At 41.2% G+C, this 15,029-nt stretch overlaps 1 protein-coding gene across 2 annotated transcripts; it reads right to left on the reverse strand.

Annotated features, from left to right (window-relative positions):
* Positions 1-784: 784 nt before the first annotated feature.
* LOC117398264 (interferon-induced very large GTPase 1-like) lies at positions 785-13,203 on the reverse strand. Of its 2 annotated transcripts, none has more exons than XM_033997223.3 (5): positions 12,744-13,203; positions 11,993-12,113; positions 9,259-10,251; positions 8,903-9,175; positions 785-7,033 (listed from the first exon to the last, which is right to left on the reverse strand). In XM_033997223.3, the coding sequence occupies exons 3-5, from the start codon at positions 10,238-10,240 to the stop codon at positions 2,214-2,216; spliced, it is 6,075 nt and encodes a 2,024-aa protein (XP_033853114.3). In that variant the 5' UTR covers positions 10,241-10,251; positions 11,993-12,113; positions 12,744-13,203; the 3' UTR covers positions 785-2,213. The 2 variants fall into 2 exon arrangements, with proteins under 2 accessions (XP_033853114.3, XP_034768775.2); XM_034912884.2 differs by having other exon boundaries at positions 12,665-13,203.
* Positions 13,204-15,029: the final 1,826 nt, after the last annotated feature.

Here is a 15,029-nt window from a genome sequence, read left to right on the forward strand (position 1 = left end):
CATGCTTGCTAAATGCTGGTAAATGACATTAGTCACGTATCATAACCCTATTGCAACCCCTCTGAAAAAACCGAACAGTACCCTTCACCTTGTGGTCATGTGACTTTCTTTAGAGTCCAGATGATATAGACCAGGGGTAGGCAACCCTGGTCCTGAAGTGCCACAGACACTTCTGGTTTTTGTTTTACCCAAGCCCTAATTAATTACCATGTGTTCCAGGTATTTAGCAATTGATGATTAAGAGATACCTACAAAACCTGCAGGACTGCGGCATTCCAGGACCAGGGTTGCCTACCCATGAGTCCAGTCCAGGGCTTCTCAAACTCGGTCCTGGGAACCCCCTGTGGCCGCTGGTTTTCATTGCAACCGAGCTCTCAATTACTGAACTACACCCTTAATTGAACTGATCTGCTTAATTAGATCTTTTTACTGCTTTTCAGTGCTTAAACAGTTTGCAGATTTCAAGTTAACCGTATTATTATTAGAGGCTGTGTGGTCCAGTGGTTAAAAAAAAGGGCTTGTAACCAGGAGGTCCCCAGTTCAAATCCCACCTCAGCCACTGACTCATTGTGTGACCCTGAGCAAGTCACTTCACCTCCTTGTGCTCCGTCTTTCGGGTGAGATGTAATTGTAAGTGACTCTGCAGCTGATGCATAGTTCACACACCCGAGTCTCTGTAAGTCGCTTTGGATAAAGGCGTCTGCTAAATAAACAAATAAGAATAATAAAAAGGGACAAGTTTTTTTTTTTTTTTTTTTTTTTAAACAGCCTGCTCGCATGTTCCTCAGAAGGCGCTGCTTGGCTGTTTATGGCAGCGGGCTGGTCTGCCTCTACGCACCATTGCATGCCATTTTGAAGCACTGTGTTTAATATATTTTCATGTTTGAACTTCTGGCTCCCTGTTAAAAATGCAGCCTTGCCTGCCATCAGTTCCCTTGCATCCTGATAAAACGTGCAAAACATGGATTTTTTTTTTAACATTGTCAAACTTAAGCCAGGGGAAATCTTTTAGCCACAGTTGGTTGAACTTGTACTTTACAACTCTGAACAAGCTGTAACTAACTCCAAGTTCCCTGTTCACTTGTGCTCCGTCTTTCAGGTGAGACGTAATTGTAAGTGACTCTGCAGCTGATGCATAGTTCACACACCCTAGCCTCTGTAAGTCGCCTTGGATAAAGGCGTCTGCTAAATAAATAATAATAAATAACTTGAACTGCAACTGTTAAAGAACTGAAAACAAGTAAAAAAGGTCTACTTAAGCAAATGATCAGTTCAATTAAGGGTCTAGTTAAGTGATTGGGAGCTGGGTTGGAATGAAAACCAGCAGACCCAAGGGGTCCCCAGGACCCAGTTTGAAAAGCCCTGCTATAAACCTATTGAGATGTTAGCTTCACAACTACCCAAGTGTATTCAGTGATTCTTAAGATAATTAGGATAAGGGTATTGTCCAATTAAAACATATTAAGATCTTGTATCTCAGAGACCATTTAAAGCACTCAAATTATTATTTGCAGTGTTTTATTAATGTGTTGGTGACCATGACATTGAACCCTAACCCAACATGCCTCTGCTCTCACAGACCCTGATTAGCAGTAATCCTGGAGTAGCATTAGGAGGTCCAAGATTTTAAAATTGAAGTTTTTTGGTTCACTCGTTAAGAGAAAGCACGCTTGTTTGAAGTTTAGTTAAACTTTATTTTTACAAAACATCATCAGTTGTTTATCAAATCCCACACCTATCAAAAGTGTGCAAGTACATTGTTTAATCTATTAGAAAATCAGGAGAGAAAAAAACATGTATTTCACTTGACAGAAATGTATTTCTCTTTATAAAAGTACATTGTTAATCTATTAGAAAAATAGAAGAGAGAGAAAAAAAATCATGAAACTTTCACTTTACACAGAAATGTATTTTCCCCTGTATAAAAGTACATTCTAAAATATAGAAAGCTTTACCAATCACACAATCATGAATTGCCAAAAGCACAAACTGTCTAGTATTGCTGCTAAAGCTGACTTCACCTTGGCAAATTATTTTACAGATAAAGTTTGAGATGTTGTTAAAGAAGTCTGTTTTGAGGAATATCTTTTTTCATATCCCAGAGAAAATAAACCAAGAAAACATACTGACTTGTTTTTATCTTACATTAAAATGTATTTCTGTCAGAAAAGGTTAGGCGGCATCTTTGTACCCCCTTTAAAAAGAAAAGCTCATTAAAATCCAGTGATATTAGCTTTGTATTTACCTGCAGGTTGGGCAGCTGATGTTTTAACATTGAACAACTTATTCAGACACTTCATTGCGTTTCTTTTTGTTATGGTTTTCCATTCTGCTGGGATGTCAGCAGGCTGTGCCTTATACTCCTCTGCAAATTGTTTATTAAATGCAGTCAGGACGTACTTCCAGTAGTCAGAGGCTTCAATACTGGCATCGGGGGCAATGTTCCAGTCAGGGTAGAATCTCCGATAGTCTTTATAGGGATGAGCCTTCCACTCTGTTTCAGGACTCTGAAATTTCTGATCACTGTGTACATCAGTTGAGCATATATTTACATGGAGTTTTTTAGAGTCTGACCATCTGTACATACCCAGCCCTTGTGGTCGATGCACGGATGCGTGGTGTTGTTTGTGGTCCTTGCCTCCTGCCTCACAGGGGACCTTACAGAACGGACACTGCTTTCCACAGCCAAACACCCTCTTGAAGAGCTCGTCCTGCGGCTTGAAGGGTAGATTGACAAGTTTCTTCTCAGCGTCGCATTGTTGAGAAAATTCAGCCCTTAGAGTACCTGTCAGTTCATTCACAAGACCCTGGAGATATTTAGCAAACTCCTTATGGTTTGAATTCTTTAGAAACAGCACTGCTCCTAACTCCTCCCTGCTGATCACGAGGTCCTTATTCAGATTCCTGCTGATCATCTGAATAAACTTTGTTGTGCTTTGGCTCTCTGCCGTTTCCTTCTGGGCATTTTCAATAGCCGCTTGAATCTTTTTTGTTATTGTTTCGAGAAGTTTCGTTTCTAAATCCCCAATCTTAGCATCTCTTGTAAAATACTGGACAATCTGATCCGATATCCAGCCCTTTACGAAAGTTTCGTAGTTTTTAATGTACTCCACATAGATTCCAAAATTATCTTCTTCCAGAATCTGCTTTAAAATGGAGAACTGGAAAAACGACCGGGAGCTGTATTTCACAGAGTGTGCACCGGTCAACATTTCATCTACAATGTCTATCCCAAGGGCTTTGTTGATATACACCCTCACTGCAGGCTTGAGGCAGCGCTCAGTGAATTCTTCAGCCGTTTTTCGGCACTGATCCTTCTCATGGTAAAGATCTATGAAGTTTGAACAGTACTGAGGTCTAAATTTTTCCAGAGCTTTCTTGGGGTCATTTTTTTCATTGAAGTCCTCATGCATCTTCTGAAACTTCCTGGCAGCGTAGCCACAGATGTGGAGCTTTAGATAGAGTTCAAACTGGGCATTGGTCTTCACTGTCTCTTCATTTTTCAACTCTTTATCTATCATTTGCAGTAACTCCATGGTACATATATCATGGTAATCAGATTTACTCCGTGCTTTACTTAAAACAAACTGCCTGCACTTTTGAATGATTTCATGTGCCTTCTCAGTTGCTCTGTTTTCCAATTCTTTGGCTAAAGGCTCTTCAGGTTGTCTTTTGAACAGATTCATGAACCGATTTGAAAAAAATGTTTTCGTTTTAGCCGGCTTCTCATTCATTTTCTGGTAGTCTGAGCTTTCAAAGTGCTGCGCATGCGCAATGAAGTGTTCTTTCCCACAGTCAGTCAAATCTTCCACCTCACTTAATTCCTTCTGAACCTGACTGCCGTGCCTTTCTAAATTCGCTCTCAATTGATTCAGTATGTCTGATGCAACAGCTCGTGTCTCTAAAGCTTGAAACTTCAGTTCAGAGACTGTCTGATTCCACATTTCCTCGAAGTCTTTCTGCAGCTCCTCATCAGTTAAAGGACTGTTTCTCTCCCTACATGTTTCTAGTAAGCTCTGTACTTTCCCTTCAATTACTGCTGTGTATTCTTCTCGATTATCGTACATTTTCTTCATCCCTTTGTGTATAGCAATGGCGTTCTCGCATTTGTTGTTGACGGAGCGTTCGATTTCTCTCCGAAGACTTTTAATGCAGCTCACAAAGTCTTCTCTGTGCTTTTCCACAAGATTAACGTGGCCGTTATTTTTCTGATAATAATCTGTCAGATTCTGCAGCATTTGATTTTCTTCCTTTGCCAATTCGGCAGATGCCTCGGCTTTTAAACCGCTGGAGAAGTCTTCATAGTTTGAGGTGTCAAGGTTAGAAATCCTTGTCTCTGCGTTCGCCAGCCAGTTGTACATGTGCTTCCGGAAGTCCCATTCCCATTTATTATATTCGACACACAGATTACTGTAAGCCTCAGCCACCAGGCTATTTCTGAAGCTGAAGATGAAATGTTCATATTTAACAGCTTTCCACAAACTCCCCACCCACTCCAGGAACTCTGTAACTGGTGCAGGAGGTTTTTGCTTGTTGGCGTTTTTCAAAACTTCAATCAAGCTCTTCTTGAACTGATACACAGTCTCACTGTAGCCGGTGTTCACTGGAGCCATTGGAGGGTTACCATGCCACAGGCCTGGGATGTACCAGTTATTTTTCTTTGCATCATACTCCATTATGTCAGTGAATTTTGTGTTGTGTCCTTTCTTTTCCATCCTGGCAGCTGCCTGTGTCATCTCATTCAGCTGTTCTAGAAGCTTATTCCTGTCCCTTGCATTGTTGTCATGAGCAGACACGTCCCCCACATTCTGGTGCACAAACTGACAGTTTGGTTTCTTCCCCACTTCCTTCATTCTAAGAAAGGCGTGCACCACGATCTGCAGGATATCCTTCATCTCTGTGGAGTTCTCCATTGCAATGTTTATTATGGTGACGTCACTCAAACCTACAACCAGTGTTGCAAGCTCATTGTCATGTTCGTAGCTGTCTTCTAGTTGTGCCAGTTCTGGAGATTTGAGACCTTCAGTGTCGATTACCAAGATAAAATCACAGTTCAGCTCTTCTTTAAGATCCTCTTTGACTCTGATTAACAGCATGAAGGCTCCTCTTGTGCATCTGCCACTGCTAACTGCAAACTGAACCCCAAACATTGTGTTGAGGAGGGTAGACTTCCCAGTGCTTTGGACTCCCAGCACTGTTACAACCAGCAGCCTGCTCTTGTGTTGGACTTTCCTGTGGAGCTCAGTTAGAACATCAGTCACCCACCTTACAGGGATATTTGATGCATCTCCATCCACCAGCTCAAGAGGGAAGCCATCCAACAGCAGATCTGCCCCCAAACTGGGAAGATGTTTAAACTGCTGGCGAGATTCAGCATTGTCAGGAAGGGAGCACGCTGCTTCATAAAGCTGTCCCATCTCACGCATGAAATGTTCCATTCCTAAAGAGCTGTCTGATATTTGTCTATCCAAGACTGCAATTATCTCTTTGTTCTCTGAGAACTTGCAACACTTGTCTTTGTATTCATCACGAAGACCAGAAAGTTTCTTTCGTGCCGTAACATCCAAGTTCATCCTCATCCACTTTAGAAAATAGGATCGTTCTTCTTTGCTTTCATTGGATAGGGCAGCGATGAAACACTGCATTGCTTCAGATATATTATAACGGATTTGCTGTTTTCTCAGTTTCTGTTTTTCACTTCGCAGATTGGATTTATATTCTTCAATAGGCTTGCTTCCTGCCTTCCGTAGTCTGCACTCCTCCTTTTCTATTTTAGCCAGCTCCTTCCAAAGCTTCCCTTGCAATGGCAACTGATCCTCTTTATATCGCACCACATCGTTGATTCTAGATGTGATTTCTGCAGCACTTGTCTTAGCGTTCTGACATTTAGTGCAGTCTTCATCTACAGGAATCCCCAATTCATGTGCTTCAGCAGACATGCCTTCAATGGTCATTTTGTGTTGACAGTTTTCCATGATGTCATTCATAGTTGAGCGCAGTTTTGCCACAAACTCTGCATCATTGGTCTGCTGTTTCTTAAATAGGATCTGACTTCCACTTAATTGTAATTTTGATCCCAAGTCTCTCAGAGAATGTATGTTTTTCTCTGTCTTATTTGGAAAATTTCCAACCAAATACAATTGGGCTTTAATATCTCCTGCAGAGGACAAGAGCTTGCACTCGCTGTCCGCAATACTGTCAAAAAATATGAAGACTGCCGAGGATGTTTGACATAAAATGGAAAACTGTTTCTGAAAGGAAAGGAGATCTCCACGAAGGTTGGCAACAGCTACAGGTTCTGGAAAGATGTCCAAGTTTTTCTTTCCACAAGGCAGGTACCAGCCTATTTCCACTAGACCATTTGCAATTCTCCGTGGAACGTCACCACATTCCATATCACGATGGATAAAGAAATCATGGTACTGCTGGGGGTTACTGAGAACCTGATTCAGAATCTGAGACTTTGATAAACTGCAGTCACCCAGCCTGACAAAAGAGATCATTGGCATGGCAGTGCTGACTATACTGTCTTCTACAAACCCTTTTGAGTCAATTAATGAACGGGGTCTAAACTTCTTCACAATATCTCGCATGGCCCACAGCATTAATGTACACTGACTGGTGCTGCAGTCAGGGAGCAAGAGAGGTACAGCAAACTGGCACATCGACATTTTCGACATCATTTCCTGCTGCAGGAAGCTATCTGAGCAGAGAAAGACTGCTGCCAAGAGATCAAGTGGATTGATTATATTTGTGTCTTGATCATCATTACTAGCTATAAGTTCAAGAACACTATCAAGGTCTTGCAATGCCGAGTCTGTATCTGTCTCAGCAGCACTGCACTTGGTACTCCGAGCTGTCACATTTACCATCATGAGACTTTTCAGAAAGCACCAGGGGAGTTTTTTCAGTGACTGAATCGGTTCATCTGTAATACTCTCTGTACCGATCTCAAGGACAGTACTCAACGTAATCTTGCCTGGGAAGCATTTCTCCAGTCCCAGCCTGCACAGCAAATCTTCGAGATGTGTTTCTGAAAGGGAAACAGTAACAGGTCTCTACTTAGCTTAAGTACTTTTTTACATGAACATGAGAAATGCACCAATGCCCTATTCATGTATATTAGGTATTGGGATCTGAGAAAACTGTGTTCTGAGTGGAGGTGGATTGGTTTATACAAGCGATAGATATGCTTGCCACTGGCTATTACACTGCAGATGTACTGCCCTGTAACACCTCTACGTCGCCTTGAATAAAGGCGTCTGCCAAATAAATAAATAAGAAGAAGAATAAAGATGTAAGAATATAATTTGTGAGCACATACTTACATGATCTGCAGAATATAATTTGTGAGCACATACTTACATGATCTGCTCTGTTATGCAAACACCCTTCTAGTTTGTTACTGACTTCTAATTGTTTGATTTTGACAGACAGCAAAGTGAGTAATGTATTTCTTGTTTCAGCAAGAATTAATTACTGTCAAGTGTTTTAAGCTGCTGTCTTATCATTCTCCAGCCTGCCAGCAGGTGGCAACATTGCCCAAGGTTTAAATTAAACTCAGCTGCAAAGAAATAACCCCTCTAGCACTACTGTATTATTATTATTATTATTATTATTTATTTCTTAGCAGACGCCCTTATCCAGGGCGACTTACAAGATATCACATTATTTTTACATACAATTACCCATTTACAGTTGGGTTTTTACTGGAGCAATCTAGGTAAAGTACCTTGCTCAAAGGTACAGCAGCAGTGTCCCCGACCTGGGATTGAACCCACAACCCTCCGGTCAAGAGTCCAGAGCCCAAACCACTACTCCACACTGGTGCCCTGTATGAGAGCTCATGTCTGTCCTTCAGAATCAAAATCTTTAAAAAGAGATCAAAACAAATCTAGATATAATTGTCTCTGTTTCTGTTTATTAAATAGAGTTCACTGGGTTTACTACAGCATGTAACAACTCTACTGAGTTGGTATGTTGTAGGATATATTGATTTACAAACCCTTTTGAAGTTATTGGGGCAGTCAGTTCCACTGTTATATAATTTTAGTGTCAACTTTCAGAAGGGAGGGGGCTCCCGAGTGGCGCATCCAGTAAAGGTGCTCCGCGCGGAGTGCAGGATGTGCCCTATAGTCTGGACGTCGCGAGTTTCGAGTTCAGGCTATTCCTTTGCCGACCGAGGTCGGGAGCTCCCAGGGGGCGGCGCTCAATTGGCCGAGCGCCGCCCGGGGGGAGGGAGGGTTAGGTCGGCTAGGGTGTCCTCGGCTCACCGCGCACCAGCGACCCCTGTAGTCTGGCCGGGCGCCTGCGGGCTTGCCTGTAAGCTGCCCGAGAGCCTCATTGTCCTCCGACGCTGTAGCTCTTGGGTGGCTGCATGGTGAGTGCAGTGTGAAAAAAAGCGGTCGGCTGACGGCACACCCTTCGGAGGACGGCGTGTGTTCGTCTTCGCCCTCCTGAGTCAGCAGGGGTGGTGGTAGCGGTGAAAAAAAATAATTGGCCATTCCAAATTGGGAGAAACTAATAAAAAATAATTGGCAACAACTAAAGTAAAAAAAAAAACTTTCAGAAGGGAAAAGTGAACCAACGGGGGTTTGATAGACCCTTTTTTTTAATCAAAGGCTTGCATCAATGAATTCCTGTTTGGCCTTTGAAACATTCTTTAAAATGATACTGTTCCTGTCTAGGTCAAGCTTCAGACCCACAGGGCATGAGCTACACAGCTGTATTGCATGAACACAACACCTTCCCTGGAACCCTTTTCTCCATCGCATGTGGTTTATGTATCATCACAAATGTATGAAATACAAGAAATTGGTCTACTTGAGCTGGGATGAGACAAAAAGGAAGTAGAGATGATCTATGAGGCTAATAGCCCGAGTTACAGAGAACTGGTCCTTACTTGTGCAGACAGATGTTGAAACAGGCGTGCTCTGGGTCCCATTCTCTAGCACTGTGGTGACTGTGAAGCTGTACTCTCTCCCAGGTCTCAGCTCAGAGATGACAGTGGAATTGAAAACTGCAGTGATGGAGTCTTGGTCACTCTTATCAGAGCTAGAGTAGGTAATGTGAAAGCTGTGTGGGATCCCATCCATATTGTCAGGACTGCCCCAGCTCAGAGAGACAGAGTTGCTTCCCACTGAGTCTATCTTTATCTCTCCAGGAGGAGACGGTTCTGCAAGAGAAAAGAGAATTGCTGTAACAGATAGATTGAGAGACTAATATTCAGAAGAAGAGTTATAAATAAATAATTCTTACTTGTACAGACAGCTGTTGAAACAGGCGTGCTCTGGGTCCCATTCTTCAGCACTGTGGTGACTGTGAAGCTGTACTCTTTCCCAGGTCTCAGCTCAGAGATGACAGTGGAATTGGAGGGTGCAGTGATGGAGTCTTGGTGACTCTTATCAGAGCTAGAGTAGGTAATGTAAAAGCTGTGTGGGATCCCATCCATATTGTCAGGACTGCTCCAGCTCAGAGAGACAGAATCGATTTCCACTGAGTCTATCTTTATCTCTCCAGGAGGGGACACAGACGCTGGGGTAGTGGATGGACTGTTTGCTGGATCCTTAGGGACTGTAGATTCTGGAGGAGTGGTGATGACAGATGATGTATCTGGTGGCTCATCTTCATCAAATTCAGGGATGCCTTGACCTTGAGCAGTGGAGATGACAGATGATGTATCTGATGGACCCATGACAGGTGTAGTGCCTCCTGTAATCTCAGGGATATTGTCTGCTGGTGCACTGGAGGTGACAGATGACTCATCTTCTGCAAACTCAGGGATACTGTGACCTTCAGCAGTGCAGGTGGCAGGTGTAGTGTCTTCTGCAATCTCAGGGGTATTGTGATCTTGAGCAGTGCAGATGGCAGGTGCAGTGTCTTCAGCAATCTCAGGGGTATTGTGATCTTGAGCAGTGGTGGCAGGTGCAGTGTCTTCAGCAATCTCAGGGGTATTGTGATCTTGTGTAGTGGTGGCAGGTGTAGTGTCTTCAGCAATCTCAGGGATATTTGGTCCAGGAGCAGTAGAGGTGATAGGTGACGTGTCTGCTGGACCCTCAGGGCTATCCTGGTCTTGAGGATTTGGGATGATGGGTGTAGCGTCCAGTTCTCTCTCTGAGCTGGGCACTTCTCTGCTGTTCTCAGGAAAGTGAGTGATTTGGCTAACCTGCATTTTCTTCATTTCTACCTGGAGTTCAGCCTCTCGAGCCCCCTCACCTGGCACGCTCTTCTCGGAGGACATCTCTGAGGTTCCTGCAGAGGGATATTACACAGTGACTGAATTACAGGCATGTCTTGCATCTGAAGCAAGAGCAAAATCTAGTGCATTGCTTAACAACCTAGGGCAGGATTTTTGAGTGAGGGCAGTTCAGAAATCAGAGGACTGTATGCAGTTGAAGCTACAGACACAGGGGTGTGTCCTCAGTGGTCATACTCTACAGTAATAGCTAACAGAAACAGTTTCATGCAAAGTTTTATACACAAGTCTTGATTTCTATTACTGGCCCAATTTAAATTGAACTCTTGTCCCGTTTCACAACAGGTGGACTGCTCCACTTTCTGTAGGGGTGTTGTCTGTCGAATGAGCTGTGCTGTCAATGTCAGTTTACTGCACTCCTAAACGTAATCGCACAAGTTCCCCATAATTTACGTTTGCGATCGAATCACAGTTGATAAACGGGTACATTGTTACTGCGTTTGCAGTTTGATACAACCGCCAAAATACCCTATAAATAAACATACTTGCTTTATTAATAACATTTCTAACAGGTTTAGGGCCAAAAAGTGGTACATTCAGGATGTGGTACGCGTACCAAAAACTTGAAAATGAACAACGAACAAGACACACTGTCGTTCACCCGCAAAGTCGTATGTGTTTACGATGTTAGATAACCCAAGTTGTTGCTTATCAGTTAAAGTCACACATTTACTGAATTGTGAAAAAAATATATATTAAAAATAACTTTAATAGTGAAACTCGGTACAACGTACCCATTTCAGATGGGCGTTTCCTTGTTTTCTGAGATCAAATCATTTGCGCATGCCCGGGTAAGCGCAGTATAACGGTGTACCACTTTCTGACGTGTACCACAAAACAACACGACTCCGGTATTGGGTATTATCATTTATTTTCGCTATTGAGCCTCACGGTACTTAACGGCGTTGGGTACAATTTCTGTCCTCTGAGTTTTAAAGTGTTTTACCTGATAAAACTGTTTTATGAGAAGCCAATTTCTTCTGTATTTAATAACTGTCTAATTATTTGCGGATTGTCTCTTTACCTTAAACCACCGTGGAAACACTAGGGAGCAAACTCGCCACTGCCTCTTTTTTTAGAGGGTGATGTCATGCTGAAAGTTCATTCTTAGCTACTGCACAGCGGTCAATTTTATAGTAACTTCATGCATAATTATTAACAGACTGCAATAGCGCAATATAAAATCAAAGTTTGAAATGTTAAGATCCTTTGAAATAACATTATGAATACTAGAGAGAGAGAGAGAGAGTTAGGGCTCTGGACTCCTGACCAGAGGGTCGTGGGTTCAATCCCGGGGGGGGGGGGGGGGGGGCACTGCTGCTGTACCCTTGAGCAAGGTACTTTACCTAGATTGCTCCAGTAAAAACCCAACTGCATAAATGGGGAATTGTATGTAAAAATAATGTGATATCTTGTAACAATTGTAAGTCGCCCTGGGTAAGAAATAAATAATAATATATAGATAGATATTATATATATATACTTTTTATTATTATTATTGTATTTAATTCCCTTGTCATTTAGGATCCACCAGTCCTATCTAGCAATGCACTCAAACTGTGACATCCTAAGATACTATCAAAAGCAGCGAGCCAGTCTATACCATGAACACATTCAAGTTCTACTTTAAATGTATGAATGCTTCGTTTATCTAACTGGTATAATATATATTATGTTAATTGAGACACACCGTGTCCACAGTTCATAGACCAAAAAAATATATAAGAAGTTTCTTACCTTCCTCCTTTTTGACTTTCCTTCTTTTTATTTTCCTGACGTCTTTTCACTTTTACTCCACTGTTCACCAAGAATCACTCCAGCATCTACAGAACTCCCCCAGCAAATGACTGTGTGTCGCCTGTCCCACGAATATAATCACGTGGATAAGTTACATAACTTGAACGTATACAATGTCTAAGACGAAAGTTTCGTTTCCTATTTTGTTCTGAGTTTCGTTTCTGCTAGCGCTGGTGTCGTGGCAAATTTCTCTCGCCCCCCCCCCCCCCCCCCCCCCCCCCCCCCACACACACTTAGCTTAATAATAAGTACTGTGGAGCACAAAAGTGTCTTTTTTTACATGGAGATCATGCTTCGCTGTTGACTACATTTGGAACAGACGAAATGCACCAATGCCCTATTGGACTGCTTCAATATAACATTACAAATAATAACTGAGTTATGCGTAAATACCTAAACATACATACGAACATCTATTGTTTAATTATAATATATAATAGAAATAGTAATTCAACTCTCTCTCTCTCTCTCTCTCTCTCTCTATATATATATATATATATTTTTTTTTTTTTACTGTAAACGTTATGTATTTAATCACACGCAGATCAATATAATGTAAAGCATCCAAAGATGATACATAATAAACGCAAGAAAAATATCAACATTAAATACCAATAAATAATGAAAAAACGCTCGATTATCTTGTTGTTTTACTGTGTTCGCTGAATCGCGAAAAGAAATCGCCACCCACTCGAAATTAGGCACAACAGCGCCGCTGTACGTCTCTGTCCCACTTGATCTAAAAAAAAATCCTCAATCTGAGTTTCGTTTCACATTTTGTTATGCGCTGCGCTGTTTCGTTTCTGCTCTTTTCCGCGCCGACGTAGAGGTGTTATGAAATTCTCAGCTATGAGCTGCGAAGTACGCATGCCCACACAAAACATTTTTGACTTTACTTCCTCCTTCTTCGATACACGCCCATAAATCCGAGCTACCATTTTCGGTGTTATAATATATTAGTTTATAACTTTGTACAGGTATCAAATACGTTCAATATTGCTATTAACTATAGTAGCTGTCCAAAACCGATGTAGCGTGAAAAAGTGCCTCCTATAAGATAGTACACCCCCTCTGATTCACGGTCTTTAACTCGCAGACGCATCCCAAAGCATCACCTGATTTATAATATTAAACATCCTTTAGTTCTTAAAAAAAAAGTTTTTTACAAACTGTAGACGTCCCCACAACGTCGTTTTTTCAGGAGTTACTAACTTTGTGGGGACATTTTCTCAAATTTTGTCCATACATTGATAGTAATACCTGCCCACACACACACACACACATATATATATATACACACACACACACATATATATATATACACACACACATATATATATACACACACACACACATATATATATATACACACAACACACATATATATATATACACACACGCACACACACACACATGTTTGAATTCCTATATTTGTGCTGACTTCTCATTGACTCTCACTATATTTGTATTTACTATTTCTAACTCCAATCAGGCAAAACTCCACACATGGTGAAAGTCGACAACAAACGAAATATTTTGGCACTTTTTTTTTTTTTTTTTTTTGAAGGCATATTTAGTTCTTAAAAAAAGTTTTTTACACACACTCTCACACACACTTCCCTATTGTGCAATTTCAATACGATTTAAATTTGAGGAAGGGCCGAAACATCCTGAAAATATTTTTTTTTTAATCTTTTAAACTTTTTGTGTACGTTTTAAAAAAAAAAAAGTATCTATCTATTTTTCATATATATATATATATATATATATATATATATATATATATATATATATATATATATATATATATGGCTTGCAATAAATACACCCGAATTTTAACTTTTAAATTACGATCGTTTTATTATGTAGGCCTACGGTTATTTTAACTGCTTCAGAGATGCTATGGCTTTAATTATTTGAAGAAAGAAAAAAATAGTTCTCGTTTTATTTACTCTGCGAAACTGGTAAACCTACAGATTTGGCCACGTCCAAAAAACACTTTTTTTTGGGGGGGGGGGGGGGTCTGCTTTATTTAACATTTAGAACGTTTATTTATTTATTGTGTTGTTGTTTAACGCAGACAGACTTCAATGGAGAACGTGTTACCGCCCTGGTATAGCGAATCTGTCATCTGCAAATTCTTAATGGGGTGTATCGAATGCCGTAGAAAGGGGACGGTGGGTGTAACGATAGATTCAATTAGGGATGCTTTTTTGTGGAACAGCAATCCGGGTAACTCGTAAAGCAGTGGGTATTGTATATAAAAACGACTTGCTCGTTAAAATCATTTATTTGAAGTAGTTACTGTTTCTCTTACTGATAATCGGATTGAGAGCCACCCGTTACTTGGAGTTGTGAGGGAGTCTGCATCGAGAGGAAATGGGGGATCTTTTAAATGGAGGTAAGAGAATACTTCAGCATGTATTTGGGTATTTATATCATTGTTAAGGTGGGTCATCGAGGACATTTGAAAGGAAAAACAAAATGAGTTGCTTCGTGATCACAGGATAATTCCTCTTGTGATCTTACCATACCGGTTTGAAATATTAAAATATCGAGAATGGATTTTATATATCGATATTTCAGCAGCTTTCTGATGAGACGTGAAACAAACGAGGTCCTATTGGAAGTGACTCTGCAGCAGCAGTTGATGATGCAGAGTTCACCCCCCCCCCCCCCTCCTCCCCTAGACTCTGTAAATCGCTTTGGATAAAAGCGTCTGCTAAATGACTTAATAATAATAATAATTATTATTATTCGTTTATTTAGCAGACGCCTTTATCCAAAGCGATTTATAGAGACTAGGGTGTGTGAACTATGCATCAGCTGCAGAGTCACTTACAACTACGTCTCACTCGAAAGACGGAGCACAAGGAGGTTAAGTGACTTGCTCAGGGTCACGCAATGAGTTAGTGGCTGAGGTGGGATTTGAACCGGGGACCTCCTGGTTACAAGCCCTTTTCTTTAACCACTGGAC

Source organism: Acipenser ruthenus, chromosome 54 (genome assembly GCF_902713425.1).
Source record: "Acipenser ruthenus chromosome 54, fAciRut3.2 maternal haplotype, whole genome shotgun sequence".
In the NCBI taxonomy this organism is placed as follows: domain Eukaryota; kingdom Metazoa; phylum Chordata; class Actinopteri; order Acipenseriformes; family Acipenseridae; genus Acipenser; species Acipenser ruthenus.

Coding starts and splice junctions, on each gene's coding strand:
- LOC117398264 (XM_033997223.3), bottom strand. CDS start 10,240: ATGTCCTCCGAGAAGAGCGTGCCAGGTGAGGGGGCTCGAGAGGCTGAA. Junction 9,176..9,258: donor TTCAACAGCTGTCTGTACAA/GTAAGAATTATT, acceptor TTTCTCTTGCAG/AACCGTCTCCTCCTGGAGAG. Junction 7,034..8,902: donor TTCAACATCTGTCTGCACAA/GTAAGGACCAGT, acceptor TTTCCCTTTCAG/AAACACATCTCGAAGATTTG.